Source organism: Mus musculus, chromosome 15 (assembly GCF_000001635.26).
Source record: "Mus musculus strain C57BL/6J chromosome 15, GRCm38.p6 C57BL/6J".
NCBI lineage: Eukaryota > Metazoa > Chordata > Mammalia > Rodentia > Muridae > Mus > Mus musculus.
In genome coordinates this window covers 80,794,041-80,820,452 of record NC_000081.6, presented here as the reverse complement: position 1 = coordinate 80,820,452, position 26,412 = coordinate 80,794,041, and the positions used below count along the sequence as shown (strand labels likewise).

General features: G+C 41.9%; 1 protein-coding gene across 2 annotated transcripts in view; it reads right to left on the bottom strand.

The window, feature by feature from the left end:
* The window catches only part of Tnrc6b (trinucleotide repeat containing 6b), a 229,774-nt gene that overhangs the window by 120,634 nt on the left and 82,728 nt on the right, over positions 1-26,412 (bottom strand). The window contains exon 1 of one of the 2 annotated variants that reach the window (NM_177124.4): positions 21,649-21,843. The exons of the other annotated variant lie outside the window; for it this stretch is intronic. Coding sequence (NP_796098.3) covers positions 21,649-21,653 — 5 coding nt within the window. The 5' untranslated portion in view covers positions 21,654-21,843. Of the gene's footprint in view, positions 1-21,648; positions 21,844-26,412 lie in introns of those variants that run through there. 2 annotated transcript variants of the gene reach the window in all.

The following is a 26,412-nucleotide window of genomic DNA, read 5'->3' as shown; positions in this document are numbered from 1 at the left end:
AGGACTCTGGTGGGAATCCATTAAGGTGACAAGTCAGACACTGAGTGGGTGAGAAAGTTGGCATGCTGTGTGACATATGAGGTCTCTATGATGTACTAAGGTGCCTGGGCTCCCGGCTCAAGAGCATCAATAGCACAGGACTGGAAATGTGTTTTGTTTTGAGGTACCTATCATGTCTGTAACAACACAGGCTGGAATAGAAAAAAAATATTTTCAATTATTTATTGTGTGAAAAATGTGTGCATGTGGAGGTTAGAGGCTAACCTATGTAACTCAATCCTTTCTTCTACCACATGAATTCTGAGGTTTGAACAGAGAGGCTTGGGAGCAAATGCCTTTATCCAGCAAACTATCTCATTGGCTCTTTTTATTCGTTTGGAAACACGGTCTACCTCTGATTACATCCCCATTCCTCCACACAAACATTTCTGTTTACTATTTAACACTGTAGGGTCCATTCAAGTTGTTTCTTCAATGGTTTCTGTAATACTCTTCTCCATAAAAATGGCTGCTGGCTCGCATTAATCTGAACATGTTAACACATTTAACTAGTCTTTCACTGCTGACACCTGCGCAGCCACCACAGATGCCTCCCCATCTCTTGGATTCTGAGATGCCACAGCACACTTCTCTATGGGGAGGCTTCTTGGTCTACTACCTGTGTCCTGTCTAGGCTTCTTGCATCTTGCTTTCTCTTCTTTCTTACTAGAATTTAGAATTCAGGAGGTTTAAAGGAAGAGAAGACCACTTTTAGAATTAAAAGAAAAAACTCACTAATAATGCAAAAGAAAGAAAATGAAAGGCTACCCATTAAACTTGAACTTGTGATTATTTAGAGACAAAATGAAGTTCACCTTTGCATCATCTATGACGAACAGGTTTGCTAAGTAAATTAACTATGCACAAGCTTGTAACCCAGATGTCTAACCTACTTAAAGAAACTAATTGTTTTTCAAGCACTTTAAAAATCACTGGGCATGTACCGGCCTTTAATTATTGTCTAATTACAAACAATTTCTATTTTCTTCATTATAGCTTTGATAAACCCTATTTGATTACATTAAGAGTGGCAACTCGAGCCCAATACTGTTAAAAATCTTTTAAAATATTCATCAATCAGTTTGGCTTTATAATTAATGCTCTAAAATAAAGTTTTGTGTGTTCTTTTTAAACCCACCAAAGATCTCTGTCTCTGTCTCTTAATCTGACATGCAGCTAAAAACAAAATGCACTGAAATGCCTTTGGATGACACACAGGGCTGTACACAGGGCTGTACCTGAGACTTCCTTTATATGCCAACATCACAAGCCCCCCCCTGCCCCCAGTATTTACATGAATGCTGTGAAGATGGTACCTATAAAGCTACCAGTACCCAGAAGGCTTATTAGTTCCCACCATTTACATCCTTATTTTATCTAAGACATCCCATTTTACAAAACAGGATTTTCTCCAATCAATTAAGATATCCTTAACCAACTAAGAAAGGCTTGGAAGAAGAGCATACCTTGGAGTTACAGCACCCTCTTCCCCATTTCCTTGTTTGTGGGGCCTCAGCCGAATTCCTAGCGTCATCACTCCTTTTCCTTATGAAGATAAAATCTCCCTGAAAGGTTGTCAAGAGGACTAAGAGGTAAGGTGAAGTACCTGCTATTTGAATGAATAATTAATATTGTTCAATGTCCTTTCCCCACCAGTGTCATGAAAACAGCATGATTCAGAAACTGAGAGAGAGCTCATGACCACCAGCATGGAGATCTTATCACTGATGAAGGAAGGCAAGGGGAGGCATGGAAAGTGCCAACAGAGGCTCCATGACCTAAAATGAGCCAAGAGAACAGAGCTGGTGTTGTGGGTGAGAAATAAACAGGCTACATTTTCTACCCTGACTTCCACATGGTGATGCCAACTAGTCCCAGCAACCCAATAAATGCCAGCCTGTGAGCCTCCAGACCACAAGATGCAGTCTCAATGCACAACCATCTGGGATATTTTCTATTAACTCTTTAACACAGAGATCACATTTTTTTAAAACCCAGCAGAAGCAAGCAATTTAAAAACCAAAGGTATTTAGAATATAATGTACCACAGACCATTCTAGAAGCAGCAAGCATGGAGGCTCATGACTATAATTGCAGTACTTGTGAGACAAGCAGGTCAAGTGCTATAAATTTGAGGCCAGCATGGGCTACATAGTAAGTTTTGGGCTAGCTTTGGCTATGAGTGAGAACCTATTCCAAAAACCAAAAATAAGTGATTAAAAAAAAAATAAAAACAAACAAGCACAAAGCAGGACAGGGACAGTCCAAGCAGCTAAGACATTTCAAGCACACGACCTCAACAGAAAGTACTAGGGTCTGAAGCATATCTAAAAATTGTAAGCAAATTAGGCTTGGTCATCTGTTTGCTCTATATTTTCAGTATTTGACTAAAGTCTCTTAGAAAAAGTACACAGTAGTCTTTCTTTGTTGTTTCTTTTAAAGCCATGTAGTTAGGAATGGTGGCTCATGACTGCAATCTCTAGGGGGCAGAGACAATATTATAGTTGCAAGTTCAAGGCTAGTCTGATTTATAAGAGGAGTTCTGAGCCAGCCAATGCTAGATAGCAATAGTAGACACTGTCTCCAGAAAGGGAAATGACACGTGTACAATTTTTTTTTTATGTTAGAAAGACAGAAGGAAGAGTAATGTTCCTTCAAAAGCCACAAGAGTAAACTAAAGTATTTTTTAAAATGTATACAAAATGCAGAGGTACCAAGAATAACCACTGTGGTCTCCATAAGTCATTCTTTTGCCATTGGGTAGCTAAAGCTTGTAAAGCCTCCGTGCTTCTGAACAGCTTCTAGGTAAAATGTAAAGAGGTTCTCCCTGGATTTACAGAGAGTCTAGAGGCAAAGCACAGGCTTCAGATACAAATGAAAGTACAGGGCAGGGAATCACCTCCTTACCCACTAGTCAAGTTCTCCAGAAGGGCCTGTCTGAGCTAATAACCAGGAGCACTCTCCCTGGAACAGGATAGAGGCTTCTGCTGGGAAAAACAAAGAGCCCAACATAGGGTACAACAGTCAGCCCTTGGGTGAAGGTATCTGTGGGGGACTAGTTCCTGCACCCAAATCCAAGGACAATCAAATGAGACAACAATGTAGTGCTTGTGTGTACACTATGATGTAGTGCTTGGACATAACTCGTCCTCTTACATCTCTAGATTTCTTATAGCAAATCATATCTTAATTACTTACAATACTTGACAAAATATAACTACTAAGTAAACTGTAAATAGTTGTTGTATTGTTTAGGAAATAATGAAAAAGAATAAAAAGCTCAGCACATGTTCGATACAGCTGTTAAATTTGTTTTCCATGGCTAAGTAGGGCCACATTCTCACTGTTGTAGTAAGTGCAGACTGAGCCTGGAGTGGTGGTGCAGGCTTTAGATCCTAGTACTCCTGAGGCACAGGCTCATCTCTGAGTTGAGAGTGTCTACATAGTGAGTTCCAGGCTAGCCAAGGCTACATAGTTGAGATCCTATCTCAAAGAAAACAAAGTATAAATACATATTTTAAAAACGGGGGTGGGAGGTGGTTGGGGGGAGGGGACAGCCTATGGTCCCCTTCCCCATTCTTCTCAACATTACTTTGATATAAGAAAAGCTGGTTCAGAAAATTTTAATACGCCACTGCAAAGTTCCTTGGCCAGAGAAGTTCCTTCTAACCACCTTCCCCCATCACCAAATATCAGTGCTTAAGCACCCAAACTCAACAGCTAAGGCTGTTAGGATCACTTCCTATCTAACCACTTAGCACAGCTCACCAGATCTTTGGTAAGAACAAAGGATCTATAGTATATAAAGATCTGTTAGAAACAGCCTGCCTGGTTCACAAAACAATTACAAGATAGAATCACTTCAGCTTATCCTTCTAATATATGAAGTTCTACCTCGGGCAACCTAGTTTTCTTTTTCTTTCAGGCTGTTTCCTATACTGGTTTTTAGTTTATTCCAAACTTGGCCTAAGCACCCATGAACATGCCCACATCCCAACCCCACTTATCCTATGCAGATCTTCTCAAGCAGATCTTCACTGGGACTCAGATAACCCCAACTGTCTTTCACCTTGACACACCAGCAGAGAACCCTACATGTCCACAGCAATTACCAGTAGAGCCTGCCCGCTTCTCAACAGGGCTCTGGCAGGGAGAGGGGCTACTCTTAAATATCGTCTTCCTCTGCCTCCCTTTTTCTATTTAACACTCCACCTCCTATTTAACAGAGCCAGTGAATGTAGTGAGAATTTTGGTTTCTTTAAAAGACACAGAAATATTATAGAAATATGTTTTTCGTTTAATTCTAGGTATGGGATATGGGGCTGCTTCAAATTGCCCATAGCAGCTGACTATGATTTGCCTCATGCTCTAGCAGGAGTGTAATTTTGCCAGCTGCAGATAGTTTCTGTGATTATGTGACATTTGGAATACTGGGGACTTTTTAGAGGGTATATAAATGCTAGGACCCTGAGAGGTTGTTGGGTTGTTGGTTTGTTGCAGTTTGTTAAGTAGTTGTGAGTAAAGAAGAAAGAACAGAAGAAGAAAAAATTAGATATCCTGACTGCAAAGATCAAACTTGCCCCAAGGAACTCGGTGCCCTTAACTAACAGGAAATAGTTTAGTGATAACATCACCCTCTTTCTGACCCCTGAGGCTATTATAGGATCTCTTTCCTTTCCTCTCTAGTCTAGTGTTAGGGGTTGAAATGGTTGAAGAAAGGGGGTGGAAAAGGTTAAAAGAAACGACCCACAAAGTAGCAAAAAGATAAGCTACAAGTGAATGGGGGAACACTCCCCCTCCCCCCAGTAATCTTTCCCAGGTTCCAAATTGAAAGAGAGGGAGGGGGAGGGGGAGGGGGAGGGAGAGGGGAGAGACTGACCAGAAGAAGTAATGTATTGGATTTGCTGGAGTTACAGGTGGTTGTGAACTATACAATATGGAGTGCTAAGAACTGAACTCCGGCCTTCTGGAAGAGTAATAAGCCTTCTTAATCGCTGGGTCATCTCTCCAGCTCCAAGTTAGTAACTTTAACAAGTGCCTTTTGGGATACAGGCTCAGTTTATGGATGATGCCTTCAGCCCTGTCCACTTTTTAATGACAGCATTCTCATTCAGGAGAATAAAAGTCTAACAAGGGCAGGGGTTTTTAAAACTCCATTTTTGCTCACAGCTTTATCCCTAGATACTAGCAAAGCTCCTTGCATACATACAATACTCAATAAACTCGCTTACCCACTCAACAACACTGAGAACTAACTGGGTATCGGAAGCTGTGTAGGTACTAGTTAACAGAACAAGTTCTGGTTCTGAGCCTACTCAAAGTAATGGCAGGAAGAGATGAGAAGGTGATGTGATAGACAGGCACTCGGCAATAGAGGGCTTACCTTGGCCTAGCGCTTCCCAACTTCCTGTGTGGGCTTCTCTTGCACCAGCCCTTTTCCTGTTCTCATCTGTCTCGCATAAACTGAAAGCTCCCAAGCTTGCTCTAGCTCCAGCCCCTTCCTTTGTCTCCTTAGGTTACACTAACCATCTAGCAAATGTAGACCATGTCCCAAAGCTTAATTTAATGTACACCTCTTTCCCCAGATCCCGGCTTGACTCTTCCCGGGCCTGGAGTATGTACACCACACCCCTGTCCTCACTCTCCCAGGCAGACTTCACGTCACAAGAGCCTCTAGAAAACAGTCTTTTCATGTTTCTAGTTGCTGCCCAGTCACTCCTCTTGCTCTGTGACTTGTCCATCCATAATCTCTCCACTTCCTCAGATGGATGTCAGTTCAAGCAAGCTAAACACACACACACACACACACACACACACACACACACACACCCCTGCTTTCTTTAAAACCCAGTTTTTATGTGTGTGTTTTTGAGACAGGGCTAAGTAGGGCCACATATGCTCTACACATATGTGTAGTCCTGGCTGTCCTGTACCTCGCTCTGTAGAACAGGCTGTCCTTGAACTCAGAAATCCACCTGCCTCTGCCTCCCAAGTGCTAGAATTAAAGGTGTGTGCCACCATCTGGCAAAATCCAGGGTTTTTTGTTGTTGTTATTGTTGTTTGTTCTTTAATTATAAAACACATCAAGACACAGCTCTAGCTGGCTGAGGTGGTATATGCTTGTAATCTGAGCACTCAGGAGACTGAGGTAGGAGAGTCACTCACAAATTCCAGCTAGGGAGCCTGATCTGTAGTGTTAAGTAAGATACTATCTCAAAAATAAATGGGAACAGGGAGAAAACCTAAACAACTCTTCCAGATAGCCAATGCTATCCAACAACACTATCCTGAAACACTAATAAACAAAAACTGAGAGCCAACAATATGCTAAACACTTCAAAACAAACTCAGACAACCCCTAGAGCAACTTCCTGAGGAAGGTATCACTGCCCCAGTCAGTACCTTAGAAAAAAGCTGAGGTACCCAGCACTGTGACTGGCCCAACTCTGGGCCAACTGCACATACAACAGCCCTGACTTCAGAAGCTCATTTATGCCTAAGTCCTGGAAAGGGCCAGGCAGAAGGATTGTAAGTTTAGGGTAGCTGAGAAGGACCCCCTCCCCCCAAGTGCTGATAGGGTCAGCATAGCAGAGTAGGCCAGTGAGCTGCTAGCTAGGGCCTCAGTTACTGGAGTAGAGTGAATACAAGAAACATTTTATCTTTCAGAGGGATACAGCGACAATTGATGTCCAGTTGCCAGAATTAAAAACTTTGTCATTTAAAATACAACAGTAGAAGGTGAAAATTAAAATTAAAACGTAGTATGTTAGAAATTTTGCCATGCCATTATCCATAACTCATAAAGGCTGACAAGCAGGCCAGCTAAACCATACATAAGATATAGTGTTTAATCCTAGCACTCAGGAAGCTGAGACTGAAAGAAATCGGGAGCCCTGCCTGGGATACGGACCATGTCCCAAAAATAAAAACTTGAGTTGGTGAAACAGTCCAGCAGGAAAGGCACATGCTGTAAAGCCTCACCAACTGAGTTGGATCCCTAGAATTGACTCCTGTAAGTTGTCCCCTGACCCCACATGCATGCCATGGCAGACATATATGTTTGCCTGTGTGCACACATGCAAACAAAATAAATGAAACAAACAAAAAGAAAGAAATGTCTGTAATATGACTTAACAATCTACTTGCCACTCCTTTTTAAAGATGTATGTATGTATGTAATGTCTATGAACACATAGTAGCAGTCTTTAGACACACCAGAAGAGGGCATCAGATCCCATGTGAGCTACCATGTGGTTGCTGGGAATTGAACTCAGGACCTTTGGAAGAGCAGCTGGTGCTCTTACCCACTGAGTCATCGCTGCAGCCCGCCACTTGCCATTCTTACATAATCACCGCTTGCCGGGTCAGATCAACTCTACCACAGTTTCCTCATTTTTCTCTAGGTTCTACTTGCTCCATAGGTAATGGGGTTCACTGTCCCCCTTTCTGTCTTACACAAACATTAATAGTTATCTGCTCCCTATTATCTGTTTATTTAAGACAGAGCAAAGTAATTTAAAAAAACCTATAGCATTGTTCTTGTGGCACTGAGGACTGTGTACTCTTAGCAGTCACTGTTCTACAGTTACATCTATGGCTTGTAATTTCCTTCAAAAAAACTTTTTTTAAGTGTGACTCAATGAAATCACTATTTTAGTCACTAAGAAAGAATGAAAGGAGTCCTAGAACTTGAAAAAAGGTTTATTCCTGTGAGTGAGGCTAATAAAACGACCAAGCACATAGTTAACTGTGATACATCTTGAGTTCACCTGTAATTAAGATGCAGTTCCCAAATACTAAATTTGAGCATCTATGCTGACCAATAGAGGGAAGGTAGAAAAAAAGTAAGCAATGTAGGTTTCTTTATATTGCTATATCATAAATTTATATTCAATTTAATGGTATGCCTCTTAGTCTGAGATTATCTGTACATTTTTTGTTAATATTGTTTACTTTGAGATGATAATCGTGGTGAATTTGACTTAACAAATTTAATACCAGTGACTTATGTGGGAGTTTAGCATGCCCTTTTCCCTCTCCCTCTTTTCCTTTCCCTTCCCTTTGTTTTGAGACAAGGCCTTATTCTTGCAACAATATCTGGAGTGCTAGGACTGCTGGCATGAACCGTCACTCAAGGCTCCAAAATTGTCTTCTTTAAAATCCAGTTCAAAGGCCAGGGGACAAACACACACACACACACACACACACACACACACACACAGAGCACTCCAGAGGCAGAGGCAGGTGGATCTCTAAGTTTGAGGCCAGCCTGGTTTGTAGAGTAAGTTCCAGGAAAACACCAGGGGACAAACACACACACAAACACACACACACACACACACACACACACACACACACACACACACACACACACACACACACACAGCACTCCAGAGGCAGAGGCAGGTGGGTCTCTAAGTTTGAGGCCAGCCTGGTTTGTAGAGTAAGTTCCAGGACAACACAAGACACCTAAAGCTGGGGACTAGCATATTAAAATATTGAGGTGACTCAGGAAATACCAAATCCAGCTTGCTTCACTACAGTGTAAGTTTTAGAGAAGAATACTAGGAATGGGATGCTAGGTGAGGGAGAAGGCTCAGTGATTGAGAGCACTACACTCTTGCAGAGGACCTGAATTTGGTTCCTAACACCCACAGGGCAGCTCAGCAACCACTTGTAACTTCAGTTTCAGGGGATCTGATGTCTTCTGGCCTCCAAGCATGACTGCACATGTACTCAGGAAAAGTCACACATATACCTAAGTTAAAGATAAAACTTTTAAAAAATGCTAGTCATGCCGGGCGGTGGTAGCGCACACCTTTAATCCCAGCACTCGGGAGGCAGAGGCAGGCAGATTTCTGAGTTCAAGGCCAGCCTGGTCTACAGAGTGAGTTCCAGGACAGCCAGGGCTACACAGAGAAACCCTGTCTCGAACCCCCCCCCCCAAAAAAATGCTAGTCACACTTTATCCAACTAAGGCCAAGAAGGACTGGGGAAGCCTGGTGGTGGTGGTTGCATAAGCCTTTAATTCCAGCACCTGGGAGGCAGAGGCAGGAGGATCTCTGAGTTCAAGGCCAGCCTGGTCTATGGAGTAAGTTCCAGGACAGCCAAAACTACATAGAGAAACCCCTGTCTTCAAAAATGAAAACAAAATGGAAAAATTACGAGTACTTTAAAAATGACATCACTTATACTTTATCTATACACTGCCATTATAAACATGTTAGCTTGCAGCAACCAAAGGCTTTTAATGCAGGTTAACTGAGAGCCCCCTCCTTGGGGAAGGCACAAGCAGATCTATTAGTACCTACAACAACAAAAATAAACTAGTGGAGAAAAATAGTCATCTTGAAAGCATCTGAAGAAGTCTTCCTCCTGAGAGATGAGAGTTCTCATGAACTCTGGGAAAGGCGGCAACAGTATCTTCTCTCTTCCCAAAACCACAGCAGTGTTTTTTGTGAGGTTTTCCAAGAAGGGTTTGAAAAGTGTTTCCTACTTAAATTTCTTTAAAAATATGGCTGGTAGATACAGGAGCCCCCTCAGCTACCAAAAATCCATGGATGCTCACTTACAACTCATATAATGATGGGTTTATATATAACCTACATCATACCCACATAGCCTAGTAAATCACCTCTAGATTACACACTTGCTTAAATGCACTTTCTTTAAAAATTATTTTGACACACAGACTACTGAATCCACAGGTGTGGCATCCACAGCTCCAAAGGAATATCTATTTGTAGTTCCATGTCTTGGAAATGGCCTGCCTGGCAGGAATGAAGATATTTTAAGGAGACAAGTATGACCTTCCCTTCAACTATTAAAAATAAGGCACTCCAAAGTTTATGCTGAGAGAAGGAAAGAGCTAAAGCCCGGGGAAGCCAGATGGGAACCTTCCTCCTAGGAAGAGAGTTCACAGAACTAGCCAGACAACTTTTACAGCAGAGGCTGATGAGATGAGGGCCATGGCCACGCCCTGGCCAGGACTGCTGAACTATGTATGTATACCTCCTCTGCTCCTCTACCTAGACCTACACCTCATGCCAGGACTCCAGAAGAAGGACTGTGGACAGAAGAGGTCACTGGGTCTCTTTGTCCCTCTTTTCAATGTGTCTACACTGAATGAATCTACACGGCATAAAAAGAACAGCAATGATTTCTGTAAGCACAGTAAGAGAAACAATGGCCTAGAAAGGCAACTACTAACATAAGCCCACTGCTCTGGACTCCTGAAAGGCAGCAATCATTTGCTAGGCCTCCACCCTTATAGCAATAAAAGGCTATATTTAAGCCCACCACTGACAATCTTAACAAAGGCATAATTGGATAACCAAAATGTCCTTCTAAAGGGAAGCAAAATTGTAAAAGATTGGGCTGGAGATATGGCTCAGTGGTTAAGAGCACTGACTGCTCTTCCAGAGGTCCTGAGTTCAATTCCCAGCAACACATGGTGGCTCACAACCATCTGTAATGAGATATGACGCCCTCTTTTGGTGTGTCTGAAGCGGCAACAGTGTACTAACATAAAATAATAAATAAATACATCTACTTTTAAAAAATTGTAAAAGATTATTCTCCATATTGACTTTAAAAAACAAATGGCTTAGTGTGTGAGTCCTTGTCTGTAATTGAGGCACTTCAAGGGTAAGGTAACAAGCCCTATACCCAGAAGTTCAAGGCCAAAATGGACAACAGGATGAGATTCTTTCTTTTAATAAAAAAAAAAAATTTAAAATTAAACAAACTAATATTTAATAGCTGACACCCCAAACTCTTATTCAACACTTGGTAGAAAAATAAGCCCTTTTGTTTCAACATGAAAATTGTGCAGAGCTAGGGATGGTGGCACATGTCTTTAATCCCAGCACCAAGGAGACAGAGGCAGGAGGATCTCTGAGTTCAAGGCTGGCCTGGTCTACATAGTGAGTTCCAGGAACTCAAGGGTTACGTAAAAAGACACCCCTCCCCATCTTAAACGACAACAAAAACAATAAGACACACATACATACAAAATTATGAAGAGTAAACAAAGAACAACTACTTTCCTGCATGAACAGGATTCAGTTCCAAGCAGAATTCAAGACTATTTTTTACCATTCCTGAACATTACTTAGAAGCTCTGTGTAGCTTGGGGCTATAAAGCAGCTTAAGCTGACAGATGACGAATGTAAGTCTCTGAACCTCGTTTCTATAAACTCTTAAGAACTGCCCATCTCCAGTAAATATTAGTTCTACTGACCCAGGTGGGCACCAAGAATACAAAAAACAACCTGCATGTTGCTGAAGGGAAATCAGGCACAAGTACAAATTACCCTGTGACACCTTTCTCCCTCATATACCACAACAGTCAAGAAGGGAGGGCGCGTGTGTGTGTGTGTGTGTGTGTCTGTGTGTGTGTGTCTGTGTACGAGTGTGTGTGTGTATGTGAATGTGTGTGTGTGTCTGTCTGTCTGTCTCTGTGTGTGTGTGTGTGTGTGTGTGTGCGCGCACGCGCGCGCGCGCGCGCTGCCCACAGCTCTGAAGAACACTGGATCCTTATTTGACGCCTATCCCCCACGTGCAGCCGCCATCTCGGGCAGATTCAGAGGAAACTTACAGAAAGGGGTAGGGATGTCATATCCTTCCCCAAGTCTGTTCCAAGGCCTTCCACATGGGGGGGCGTTTAGACATATGACACAAACTGCTGTGTTTAGATACCTCTACCAGTATACCATTCTGTTGACCTTAACTAAAACAGTGTTTTTAAATTTGAAATTTGTGTGTGTTGATACAAAGTTTGCCTTTTCACAAAAAATGTAAAAGATTAGACTCTCATTTTAAGTTTCCCGACAGGCTAAGCCAAACAGTGTTCAGAGTAGTGCTTACCCTGTGAAAGGTTCTGTGCTGGGGAAGCCATTTTGGATATTTTTAAAGTGTACAGCACCACAAACAACCTGCTTTACTTTGCATAACCCTGCAGTAGCTACTTCGGCATCCACTGTGATAGCAACATGTGGCTAGTGCCACTCAAACTTAACTTAGCACAAACACTGAGAGTTCTCTGCATTACTGGACAAACTTCATATGCTTGGAAAAGACTTGTGCACACAAACTTACTTCTTCATGAGAAAGTAGTCAGTTTTACAGAATATAAATACAAACCAAAGATTTCCAATGAAAATGTTATGTCAAACTACAGTGTTCTAACTGTTAAGTATACACCAGATTTCAGACTCAATATGAAAGTAAAATACTTCTCTAGCTGTAGATCAATTACACAATTACTGATAATATTTTACACATACCCAGTTAAATAAAACACCGTTCAAAATAACTTCATCCTTACAAGGTTTGTTTTCTATTTCCCCTGAACTGTGCTGGCATCATCTAATGATTCCCCTGGTGTGCCTGCTGGAGCTCCTCTCAACACCAGCTCGGGAATAGCGCCATTACCAGATACCTTCTTTCCTGCCCAGCACCTGAAACTGCTGGTCACGCCTGCAATGAACTGAAAAGTCCTTCCCTCATCCTTGGTGTCTGTGACTAACTCTACCTTTCTTTTAATTCTTCCCGGGTCTTCTTTCTCTTCCTGTCCCCATTCTCATTTTCTTCTATTGTGTAGAGTCCCGGTGACCTCATCCACCCCTAGGCATCCACTATCACTTCAACAGGAAGCTGTCCTACTATCTCCATTCTGACCTCATTCCAGGCTGCAGCTCCACAGAGCCAGTTTTCTGCCCAACAGTTCTACCTGAAGAACTCTGTATGTATGAGTAGAAGTCATATGCAGAGGACTCCATGCTATGCACCTAGAAAACCTAGCATCTGCTCTTTTGTAGTCCAAAGTCAGCCTCACTCAGAGCAAGGTCTTTTCACCACAGTCCTTGCACCAAACTCATTTTTTAAAAAAGTTTTTCTAAGACAGGATTTCTCTGTGCCGACCAAGCTGACCTCAAATTCACAGAGATGTACTTGGCTCTGCCTCCTGAGTTCTGGGATTAAAGGAGTGCGCTACCACTGCCTGGTTCTACTCTAATTGGCCTGCTGGACTCTGAACCCCTTAACACTCGGCAACTCTGTTTACACTGTCTCCAAGCTTACAGACCTCCATTCGTGGCCTAACATGGATGTGAACCACTCACAGAAGGCACCCGGTTCCTCCTCACCTCACTAACTTTTCTTGGACAGTCCTGCTCCTTTCCCTCAAGCTAGAATGCCCAGCCTTCAGAGTTCCCTGAGCCCAATTCTGCCCAATCTTTAGGCCCTGCCTATATGCCAAGTCTTCACAGAGCATTTCCTGATCAATCAATCCAGCTCAAACCAATGTTTCTCTTCTCCAAATGCCCTTGGCCACCAGGAATGGGGATACATAGAGAAATCGTGCCTTGAAAAACAAAACAAAATAAACCCTGGTAATAGAACTATATAGTTTTTAATCATTTCCCCCTCCCCCATTAAGAAAGGAAAGGGTTTTACTGTGTAGCCCTGGCTATCCTAGAACTCACTCTGCAGACCAAGCTGTCCTCAAACTCTAAGATCCACCTGCCCCTGCCTTGGGTTAAAGGTATGTGCCACCACTTCCTGGCTGGCTTTTATCTTCTTTATAAAACAATGTTTCCTACCACCGCTGCCCCTTATACTACATACAATGGGTAAGCCATCTTTGGACACCTTACCAGGAAAACTAATTTAAGGAGAATTTTGAAAACTTGAAACTACAATGAATTTTTAAATCTATCCCAGACTAGGTCTCTAACTTCTGCAGATCTTTATTTGAAAGTCACAATATTCAATAACTCCAAACTAAACTCATGGCGTGAGCCCCACATCTGCCTCTCATCTAAATGGCCTGACTCAGTGAGGGTACTCACTATTCCCCAGCCCAGAGGCTGTGACGGCTTCCCAAATGTCCCTGGGAATCATCTACTCCTAACTTTGCGGACAATTCTGGCTAACACCACCTGAGAACACTATTGTATCAAGTGGTCAGAATGGTCACATATTCTACCCTCTCAACCATACCCCAAATCCAATCTAAACAAGTGACATTGCTGCATAAACCTTTTCCAAGTGCTCTGAGGAAAAAGACTTCTCTGATGGCTGACAGACTCCACGGCTTCCTGCCAAGGTTTAAACTTTCATTCTCTATTTCCCAGATCATCTCTTTCCTTAAGCACAATTACACCCCAACAATAATGACCACATATGATACAATGAAGCTCCCCAAATACATCACTGTCTGCTCTTGCTGCAGGCAGGGCCTTTGTACAAGCTGACTTCCATTTGGGTTGGGTGATCTTCCTTAGTAATTGAGCGACATCCTGAACCGGCCAGCTTCCTCACATTATATTCTATTTTCTAATTCAGCAATAGTGCCTAGAGAAAATGGTCATATCACATTTTTGTTTTTTATTAAAACATACTGTTAAACACATGAAACTGAAGAAGAACGAAGACCAAAGTGTGGACACTTTGCCCCTTCTTAGAATTGGAAACAATCACCCATGGAAGGAGTTATAGAGACAAAGTTTGGAGCTGAGACAAAAGGATGGACCATCTAGAGACTGTCATATCCAGGGATCCATCCCATAATTAGCCTCCAAACGATGACACCATTGCATACACTAGCAAGCGTTTGCTGAAAGGACCCTGATATAGCTGTCTCTTGTGAGACTAGGCCTGGGCCTAGCAAACACGTAAGTGGATGCTCACAGTCAGCTATTGGATGGAGAACAGGGCCCCCAATGGAGGAACTAGAGAAAGTACCCAAGGAGCTAAAGAGATCTGCAGCCCTGTAGGTGCAACAACATTATGAACTAACCAGTACCCCGGAGCTCTTGACTCTAGCTGCATATGTATCAAAAGATGGCCTAGTCGGCCATCACTGGAAAGAGAGGCCCATTAGACACGCAAACTTTATATGCCCCAGTACAGGGGAATGCCAGGGCCAAAAAGTGGGAATGGGTGGGTAGGGGAGTGGGGGAAGGGTATAGGGGACTTTTGGGATAGCATTGGAAATGTAATTGAGGAAAATACGTAATAAAAATATATATATATATAAAAAAAAACCAAAAAACCCCATACTGTTATATGTTTACTAATGGGTTTCATACATGTTCACGATGTATTCTAACCATATTCACCACCCTCTCATCTTGCTCCAGATATAATTCCCTTCCTCTTCCCAACTATCTCTCTATCTATTTTCATGAGCTGTTCTGCTCTGAGAACCAATGAATTTTACTTGGATTTCTCACAGGAACATGTGTATAGAGATTTACAGGAGCTTACCAGTGGGGCTCTCTCTCTCACACACACACACACAGAGAGAGAGAGAGAGAGAGAGAGAGGGAGGGAGAGAGAGAGGATATGTACATAAGTCTTCAGGGAAGGGTGGTGCCCTGAAAAGCCTCTCCCAGTCCTATGCCAAGAAGAGCTCAGATCAAAGCCTGTATGGGGAAGCAGATGCCCATAGCCTCGGTGAGTTCAACAGGTAGACAGCCATAGCATTCCCAGAAGCCTTACATCCACACCCCCTTTTGCTTCCTCCAGCTCTTATGTTCTTATGCCCCCTTTTCCAAGAGGCTTCCTAAACTTTAGGGGGGGCAGGGGGAGATGCAGATTCCCATTCATGTCTCTGCATTCAATAGTCACTTATTCTCAGTACTTTGGCCAGTCTCTGCAATCACTACAGACCACTGTAAGAAAGCAGGTTCTCTGCCCACAGCTGATGGCAGCACTCGTCTATCTATAAGCATGAGCACAGCCACTGGAAGGCAGGTTGACAGGCACACCACGTCCATTTAGCAAGCAACAGCAGTGACTATGACGTTCCCAACCACATTCCTTTGACCAAGTTTACAGGACCAGATATGAATTCCTCCCCTGTGGACCAGACCAGGCATCAATCAAATCAATCAGAAAGCAACTGGTAAGCCCATACTTTCTCTAATGCTAATACTTAATATTGTCACGCATTCACTAATTATTTGCTGTATCAATGATCAAGTGGATAATATTATTATGTTTTTTAAAAAAACAAGCTTAGAGAGCAAAAGCCATTTCTATAAATTCAACAGCATTTTGTAACGTGGACAACCGACCTGTTTTTTTAATTATTATTATTAAACACATCTGAGTAAATAATAGTAATAATTTGGTTACATATAACTTATATATGGGCCCAGATATTTAAAATGGGAGGAAATACTGTATCCTACATTTCCTTTGTTTTGTCTACTCTAATAATAATTCATGTAAAATTACCTAGAAACTTTTGATACAAAACAGAACATATGAAGAGGAGACAGGAAACCATCTATATGGCTAGAGCTGGAAGAGAATGAGTATGGAGACTGCAGTAGGCAAGTGTGGTAGCAGACTCCTGTAATCCAAGCAATCTTTAAAAAGAGGAAGGCAGATCTTTGAGTTTAAGGCCAGACTGATCTACACAACAAGTTCCAAGTCAGCAAGAGCTGTATAGTTAGACCCTGTCTCTAAATAAATAAATAAATAAATAAATGCAGTCTATCAATAAAATATAAGTAACAGATTACCTTAAGATAGAGGAGGAGAAAATAAGATGAAAGTGTGGGCCTCTGGGGGTTTATGAAAAGTAAAAAGGCACCAGCCTGTTCCTGTCCTCTACTCCTTCACGACCCTGGGGGTCACAGGAAGACCAGAGCCTTCTCAGGCTCTAAGAGTCTTCTGGTTTATTTGGGCCATGATGTCTCACACCTGGAATCCATGCACTGTGGAGGCCATGGCAGGAAGGCTATCCCAAGTTCCTGGTCAGCCTGGGCCTCAGACTGTCACCCTGTTTTTATAAAAATGCCTTTCTGGTCTCTCAACTAAGGTAGATTCTGTTTAGGTGAAAGCAACAAGATTAGGTACCTGCTGTCACACAGCATGTTCTTGTACTTCACAGCAACCTACTCTCCCCATTTTATACAGGAAGAGCGACCCTTACACTAGGTCTAGCTCAAATAATTACAATAACAAGTAAACAAACAAAAACCAAGCCAGAATCTGTCTCCATGAGGATGCTACAGCAGCTGCCTCTAAACCTTCGCTCCTCCTACCTTACCTCTGTGCCATTGTGCCCTGCACTCAGATCCATTTAATCATGAGTGCTTCCTCTTGGTTCAAGCCCTGGGAACAGAACAGGAGGCAGGTTTCTCTATACTTACTGTTCTGGAAAAGGTTAATTTGTGTATAGGGTTCCATCCACAAGTAGTATGTAATTATACTCAGTGAAATGATTAAGGGGAATTTAAAAAGTAAAAGCAAGGAATGTTACAGAGTAACTAGGAAGGCAACTGAGGTCCTAAGGCTCTCAGAGATAACTCTAAAGGTTTAAAGAGATTCTGCAGGGCTATTGAAAACAAAGGGGAAAGATTACCATGTCAAACCTTAAATGAAAACCTCTAGAACAGCAGTTGTCAACCTGTGGGATGAGATCCCTCCGGGGTGTGTGTGTGTGTGTGTGTGTGTGTGTGTGTGTGTGTGTGTGAGAGTATGTGTGTCTCAAATAACCTTTTCACTGAGGTCACCTAAGATCATCTGAAAACACAGTTATTTACATTACAATTCTTAATGGCAACAAAATTACAGTTATGAAGTAGCAATAAACTAATTTTGTGGTTGGGGGTTACCACAACATGAGGAACTGTATTAAAGGATTGCAGCATTACGAAGTCCACTGCTCTAGGACTATCAGAAAAAAAAATTACTATTCAACCCCAGATTATCAGTAAAGGAAATTATAGAATTTCGTCCTATACACAACCCAAGGCTATTTATTAGTCACCACAGTCACCAGATATCGAGTATTCCCACAAAAACCAAGTGGCTGGCTGTTCAGAGTGAATAGTGGGTCAAAATTCTTAGATTCTCTTAGCATGTACATCAGAATATAATGAATGATTGCTGAAGAAATAAATAAATAAAAGAAGGAAGAGAACATTTAACCCTCAACATAAACATGGGTTAAATCCCTCTTTAGGCCAAGTGACTTCAATTCTCTCCAGCCACTCTGTGGTCTAATCATAAGAAGGAGGTGAGACAAGGGGGATTAGACTAAACCCAGGAACAATACTATACTAGGAAACAATTAGCTTATGGTGTTACCTCTTAACCAATGCTCAAAGATCCCATCTTGAAATAGTAAATTCCACTTAAAGTCTAATATCTAAATGATGACTAAAAACTAACAAAGGGGAGTGATTATTTGAGTTCTCCAGATAAGGGCTCTCAATGAAAACACTTGGGGCATCTCTGTGGCCAGGTGCTTGCTCTGAATGCTCCACATACAACCAGGTTTAGTAACCTTACTAGTAGAGAGGAACAAAGGATGGTCTATAGTCACCTGTGTCACTTAACCAAAGTAAATTCACCCCTATAAAAGATAAATTTCTCTCAACTTCTCAGTCCTGGGTAGTCTGTGGGGTGAGGGTTATTCCATCACTATTACTGTTCAGCCTACACGGTAAGCCCTGACCTGCTCACATTTCAGCATCTGGTAAAGACAGAGTTGGAGAAGTCTTGGCTTCAATTTCCAGAAGTTTCTTTTTTAAAGGACTGTCCTAGCAGTGATAGCAAATAGCAAAAGGCCACTCAGCTACATTTGCACATCTATCAAAGAAGCCAAGGCTTTGTGCAGACCAGATGGAAGGCCAGACAAACTTCTGATAAACATTATCAAAGGCTGTGATGGTTCAGTGGTGAGCCTAAGACATCTCTTGAGAGAAAGAGGGGGGGGAGAGAAGAGAGGAGAGGAGAGGAGAGGAGAGGAGAGGAGAGGAGAGGAGAGGAGAGGAGAGGAGAGGAGAGGAGAGGAGAGGAGAGGAGAGGAGAATGACTTACAGTTTCAGGCCACAAGTAGCATAAGGAGACAAATGAATGGAGGTGGGGCTTAAGAATTATGTTTACTTTTTCTAGTGAGACCCTTCCTCTGCGTACATCGTGTCATTTAAAACATATAACCACAATATTTGAGTTCTAATACAACTGGGGTTTGCTCCTCATACCAAACACATCTTTAAAGTTTTTAACCCGACAATTCATACTATGAGCAGGAAACCTTAAAGACACAGGGATGTAGTACTTAGTCATTTGCGCACTCGTGTGCTACTCATTTATTTGCTCTGAATTATCACAATTTGGTGAGAGTAAGAATTGGCTCCGAAAAAACTTGGACCCAAAATGGCAGCTGAGCTTTAAAACCTCCCCAGAGCACCATGCTCACCCTTCAAGAGAGTGGGTCTTGTTTATCTCACCTCTGCACTGTCTCTGGGAAAGGGTCCCCACTATACCCTGTCGGTGCCTCTGATGGCATTCTGCTAATATGCTTAATATCATTCTCCTCTCTGCCCAGGGGAGCGGGCACTGCTCTGGCTCCTCTCTGCAAGAGGGAATAAACCTGCCATTCACGTGTTTACAGTCCACAAAAAGCAGCAGAAGGCAAAACATGGCAAGCTGAGTTTTTTCTCATCTTCAGCCACAACTTAGGAAACAGGGGTAAAATGAATCACCCAGCAAGTGACGCTCCAAATGACTGCTTTCATTTTCAGAGAAAACAACAACAAGAACCAGCTCTAATTTTCCTCAGACCCAGCACAATGCAACCCTTCCTGTCACTGAGGTGAATTCTACTAATCCAAACTGTAAAGATATTTCAGGGTCAAGTGTGTCTTCCTGTTTAATGTAATGTTACCAATTCCTCTCACACAAAAGCTGAATTTATGTCACCATAAAATTTACATGGAATCCTTTAGCACTCCAGGCACTTCTCTGCTTATAGCCATTACTAATATAACAACAACATTACTTTAAAAAATAATAAAATGATGGCTCTTCTGAGACAGAAGACTAATTATCCTTACGTATTCAAATGGAAAGTCTTTTTGTTAAATTAGCGTGAAAAGTCCCTTCATCTACACACAATTGGCCCAAAGAAACAGGCCATTTTCAGCACGAGAGGCCAACCCATTTTAACAGTGAATAAAGCTTTTGAAAGCACTACACACCCTCTTCCACACTGTCAAAATTTTCAAATTGGTCCAGCAGTTTCCCCATTTTATTTTTTGAACACTTTAAGGCCCAGCTGGTTAGCATATCATAATTAGATTAATTAAAAGGGAAACAACAACAAAAAAAAACCCCAAAAACCCCTTCTGATCAAAATTATTCCATTTATGCTTAATTAGCTTTAATCCAAGTCTACACATTTAATGGGGATATGACCGTTTGCATATTTTAAATGTCTTTTCTAAACTATACTTTGTAGCAGACTTAGAAGAATGGTATCTTTCTCTTGCCAATATGCCACAGCACAAATCAAAGGGGACACAAATTAGGAGAAGAGAGGAAAGAAAACAAGGCTTCTCAGAGCCAAGGATCTGCCGGGGGAGGGGGAGGGGTTTTGTCAGGGGTGGGGGTAATTTACCCGCCACATCACAAACTACAGTCTTTTCAGCACACAGAGCGAGAGGCATTACATCACACTCTCACAATGATAGGGGGAGGCGGCCCTGAGAAAGCAAGTTTTCGGCTTTCTTTCCAGCCTGCTCGCAGGCTTCAAGAATCCTGCATTAGGAGTAATGGAATTTAACTTGAGGAACCGCACTTTCAGGGTTACTAACAATCACACAGACACTCGATTTTATGATCCCAAATGACCACTTTACAACAAATATATGTCCAAAAGGCACACATCGAACACTCAGCTGGTATTGAAAATCTAACATTAAACAAAATATTTTATTTCATGTGAAATGGAGACCAATGTACACGAAGAACTGGTAAAGAAACAATTTCTAAACAGAGTAAAGAGCCATTTATATCTTTAAAATAATCGTGTTTACAAGACAGTCCTACCATTTGGTTGAAGCCACGATCAAAATAAAAGCGCATCTGGCTGCACATTTGAGAACACACACTGGGACCCAGTGCAAAGGAGCGCGCGCAGAAGAGAGGGGTGAGCCACATACTGCCTGCATTTCAAGAAGGGGAATTTAGAACCCCAAACCTGGTGTGTTCAGTAACCCGCTGGCCCTATTTTAAAATGTATCTCACTCTAGGCTCTTCACAGCTCCAGGAAGGATAGCCTGGTCTGCGAGAGAGAGAGAGAGAGAGAGAGAGAGAGAGAGAGAGAGAGAGAGAGAGAGAGAGAGAGAGAGAAGCTTTCCCATTCTAGGGCTAGTCCTCCCTGATCCTTTGTCGGCCTTAGCAGCGGAAAGAATGCAAACCCATTTATATTTATGCAAATTTTTGCAGCAGATTTAAGGGGGGGAGGGAGAGGCTTGTGTTTTTAAAAAAACCTCTTTCTAAATATCAAATTTCAATTACTCACAGCTTCGTTTATTTGCACGATAGAAACGATAAAAAGCTACATATAAACTAAAAGTGCAATTAAATTACTTCAAAATTTAAATATTTTACCAAGTCTTTTCCATTTCTAAAATGCTGAACCAAAAGTACATCCCGAGTATGATTTACAGATTCGCCAACTGTCTGAAGCCAGTCTCCATGCTAGAGAAATGTCGATTTGCAACACCACTAGTGCAAACGGTTAGACACGATCCATATAAATCAATTGGTTTTTAAAAATTGAAAATATTTACCAACCTCATAAAGTGCAGCAGTGCTTAAATCCAGCAAATTGAGGCATACAAGGTAGAAATGGAAATGAAAAAAGGTCCAAAAAATGAATTCTTTTTGTCTATCTGTATTTTGTATTTTAAATATTCAGAAACCAGCAGAGACTCTGTCGGCCATTTTGGCTTGAACTAACTCTCTCGCTCACTCTCCCTCCTGCTCTCTCTCTCCCCCTCTGTCTCTAAAGGAAGCAGCTTTTTGTGACCTTCAAATAGAGGCGGATCACGTGACTTCGGGTAGGTTTGTCAATCAGGAAAGGGGAGGGAGCTGGAGTCGAAGCTGCCTTAAAGCGAAAGCAGCCCCTTTCCACCGGCTTTCATTTGTGCTATGCTGTTACTTATACTCCCGCCTACAGATACTGCATGTGAAAGCGGCAACACCATAAGGGTAACAGATGAACAAAATAGAAAAACCTTTATTGGTTTATAGAAATATGCTCAGTTGCTAACGATGCTTGCAGATCCTGGATCTGATTTTGGCTTCCTTGCTAGTTATTCTCTAGATGTTTGGGCAAGAACAGACTGGCAAACTGCTCTTTAAAAGGGGGCTTAAACAAAGCTTTACCTAAACAAAAAGAGAATTTAGTTTTTAAATTAAAACGAAACAGGACACAGCTGATTTCTAGCTACCTCTAAAATACACAAAAAGACAGGAAGTTACTCTACCCACTCATAAACTGTGTGTCAGTTCAGGGAGGTTAAGCAGCACCTGATATCTGAACGCTCAGCAAAGGGAGAGCGGGAGAGCCTGAACTTGGCGCCTATTGTGTGAGTACAGCACTCCGTAGCCTCTCCCCCAAACCTAAGTAAAGACTAAGCCAGGGCTTCACCACTGGATTCCTCCAGGCTGGGCAGCTCTGAGTCATCTTTAATCCCTTCTCTGCTGAGGAAGGCGCTCAGAGACTAGGCACTCAATTAAAGCCTTCCTGCGGCCCTAGTCCCTCCTCCTCAGAGACATCTTCACTGGGCTTGAAGTATAAATCCAGCCCCCAATCCTCATCCCAGCCCCACCCCCACCCCGTCTCTGTTTTGGCAGGTGTGCAGTGGAGATGGGAAGTCATGATACCTTAGTTTATTTGTTTCTTTCTTCCGTAAAAATTTTTTTGTTATGTACATATAAGTGTTTTGCCTGCATTTGTCTGTGTGAGTATGATGGATCCCCTGGAATTGGAATTACAGACAGTTGTGAGCTGCTGTAGTTATGGGTTCTGGGAATTGGACACAGGTCCTCTGCAAAAGTAGCCAGTGCTCAAACTACTGACCCTGGTTTCTTTGCCTTCCTGGCTCTGTTCATTTTATTCTGGTTCAGTTAGTCACCAGGCAGGAGTGGTGGTGCACGCTGCTAATCCCAGTATAAGGAGCAGATGGATCTCTGTTCTACGTATAGCAAGTTCCAGGTAAGCCAGAGATACCATGTGACCCTGCCCCAAAAAGTCACTCACTACCAAAACAAGCAAGCGTCTTTTTTTTTTTTTTTTTTTTTTGGTTTTTCGAGACAGGGTTTCTCTGTATAGTCCTGGCTGTCCTGGAACTCACTCTGTAGACCAGGCTGGCCTCGAACTCAGAAATCCGCCTGCCTCTGCCTCCCAAGTGCTGGGATTAAAGGCACGCCCGGCAAGCAAGCATCTTTTGAGCCTCCCATTCCAAGCCAGGCCTTCTTGCTAAATTCCTAGTACACATTTTATTACTGCAGTGTTTCGTTTTATGACAGAAACTGCTTAATGTTGGTCTTTCCCTAAAAACATTCAACTGTCTTCCCCATCTTCAGTAAGGTGTTACACTGAACTCCAAATAGCAGCTGAATGAATTTATCAATGAAATCACCTAGCGCTCTACTCAGAAGAGCTGGGCTAAACAGAAATAACAAACAAATATAAGTACTTTAGGGGAATGAATGCCAGAAATCTCCAGGAATCCCTATCCATTCTATCTATTTTAAGGATTCTTTCCAGACATAAAGAAGCAGAAATAGTAAGCTGGCCAAGGTGCTTCTCCCAAACAAACTAGGCTGAGTGGCCAGTCAGCAGAGAACCAAGGGCTCTAAAGGCAGGCTTGCCTTGCAAAAGAATCTGTTAAATCCATCGAAACGCTAAGTGTTTTGTCTTTCTGGCTTTTAATGCCTTTACGCTATGCCCCTCCACTTTTCCACTCAGAAAAGAACAGGAAAGGAGCTGCTTCCGGGCAAGCAGAGACACTGCCCAGTCAGTCTGGCAGTTCGGATGCTCTGTGGTGTAAAGGGCTTCCACTGTCCGCACTGCACTGAGAAGGGTGCAGAGACCTGGACTGACAGCAGATTCAGGCAGAGGCAGGAGACTCCCAGGCTGGAAACTCAGAACATTAGTCTATTTCTATCCTTCCAGTACCTTCCAGATGAGTTACAGAAACCTTAATGTGCTCAATAAGTGAAAACCCGACTACACAGCCACCTTGTTTCAATTTGTGATGGTCACAAATTATTAGTCTGCTGTCTCTATCCTCCGAGGTACAGTATTCTTATACAGATCTCTAAATCTGTTTCCTGTCTTATTTACTACGACATAGAGCTTCTTCCACTGTTCCCTCTTATAACCTTTCTTCTCACCTGACCAATGTTTATACAACCTAGGTCTACAGATATATTGTTATATAGAACATATGCTGGTGGGGAACACCTATAATTCCAACATTCAGGAGTTCAAGGCCAGCCTCTGGCAACACAATGAATCTGAGGCCAGCCTGTGTTACATGAACTCTGTCTCAAAAAACAAAACAAAACAAAACAAAACAAAAAAGGGCTGAGAGGAGAGTTCTGTCTGTCAGTAATTCGCCATCCATAATCACCCATGTGAAAACAGCACCTGACCAGTAGAGGCCGGCCACTAGCCTCCACATCCACTGGCACGTGCATCAACACACCCATAAGAAATAAAAAGTATGCAAATAAAATGATTGATAATAGATCATGAAAAATATTTTAAAATAATTCTTTGGTATAATTGTAACATCGCTGTTTATTATAAAAATAAATACTCATACTAATGAGATTCGTGTGCTTACTTATTTTTACATGAATTAAATCTTGCCTAAATATTTGATACTGCAGGACATGGGGAACCTTTAATATTTTCAGAGCTGATCAATATTTTGATTTTATAATCACCAACACTGAGAATACTGCTTCTCATAGACACATAGTACAAAATGGCAGAGATGCATTTAGGGCCATTTTAGAAACTCTTAGAATTCTCTTCTAATTCAAGCCAAAATTCATTCAAAGATATATATTATTAACAGCGACTTAAACAGCAATCTTTAAAATCTAACAATACAATCCAGAGATACACCAATTTATAGTTAATGCTGAAGAATGACATAGGAAGATAATGCTAAGTCTTTGTTTTCCATAATTAAACCATTATGTTCCTATAAGAGTTCAACAGTTTGTATGAAAGGAAAAACACTGCCATCAGAACATACAATAGTCTTGAGTCTGAGCCAAGGTGTTTCAGGCAACATCTGCTGGCACTGTACTGTGTGAAAGCCTGTGTAGTGCAAAGTGCATGTGCTGTGTGTTCAGCAGCAGGGCTACAGGGAAGCCCTATGATGGGCATAGGTGAGGGCTGCTGCAAGCACGTCACATTCATTATGCATTTGATTTTTGAATCAATTTTTAGTCATTCTGCATACAGAAATGTTTTACCTCTGCCCAGTATTTTTACAACCCTCCCATTCAGGTATACAAGACCACAGTCCACAGAGTCGAGAAGCTGGGGCTTGGCACTGAAGAAACGGATCAGTGGTTAAGAGCAGTTGCTGCTTTTCCAGAGGGCCTCGACTTGAGTCCTAGCACCTACAGGACAGCTCACAGCCATTTGCAACTCCAGTTCCAGATGGTCCCACACCTTTTTCTGGCTTCCATACATGATTCACAGATGTACATGGAGGCAAAACACCCATACACATAAAAAGTAATATAATAATTTTAAAAAGAAGCTAGTGCCTAGCACACACGAGACCCTGGATTCAATAACTATTACCTACAGCACATATCTGCAGCAGAGAGAAATAAAAAGATCTAAAAGCCAGCTGGAGTTACATAGCTACACAGTCCTGTCAGAAATTATGAAGGGAAAGAGATTTAATTTAATGGATGTAGGGAAAATACAAAATATTAAAAATCAACTAAAGAAAAATTAAGGCACTCACTGTGCTAAAGCACAAAAGTAATACTAGCACCTAAAAGGAAGAAGGGATTAAAGGCCAATTTCAGGATCACAGAGTTCAAAGTCAGAACAGGCAATGGGAAGACCCTGACTCACAACAAACAAGCAGAACAAAACAGCAGCAAAAGAATCCAGCAAAAGTCCTAGATTATTATCAATTAAATCAGTTGCTTTTAGCCAAAGAATTTCAGAATCAAAATTCTAAAAATTCTTTTAAAATATGAGAGCAATAATAAATCAAATCAAGAATTTATACAGAACGTGTCTCTTATTGTTTCTGTAACATGGGACAGAGCCTTCAAAGTCTGCAAACACAAGGACCATGGACCTAAGCAGTCTTAAGCTGCACTGGGAGATATGGAGTGAGATTTGTTTCCAGCTCTCCCTGCCTTCTTATTGAGAACACACCCTTGATCAGTGCTTCTCAACTTGTGGGTTATAACCCCTTTGGCAATCCTCTATCTCCAAAAATACACTATGATTCATAACAGTAGCAAAATTACAGTTATTAAGTAGCAACTAAAATAATTTTA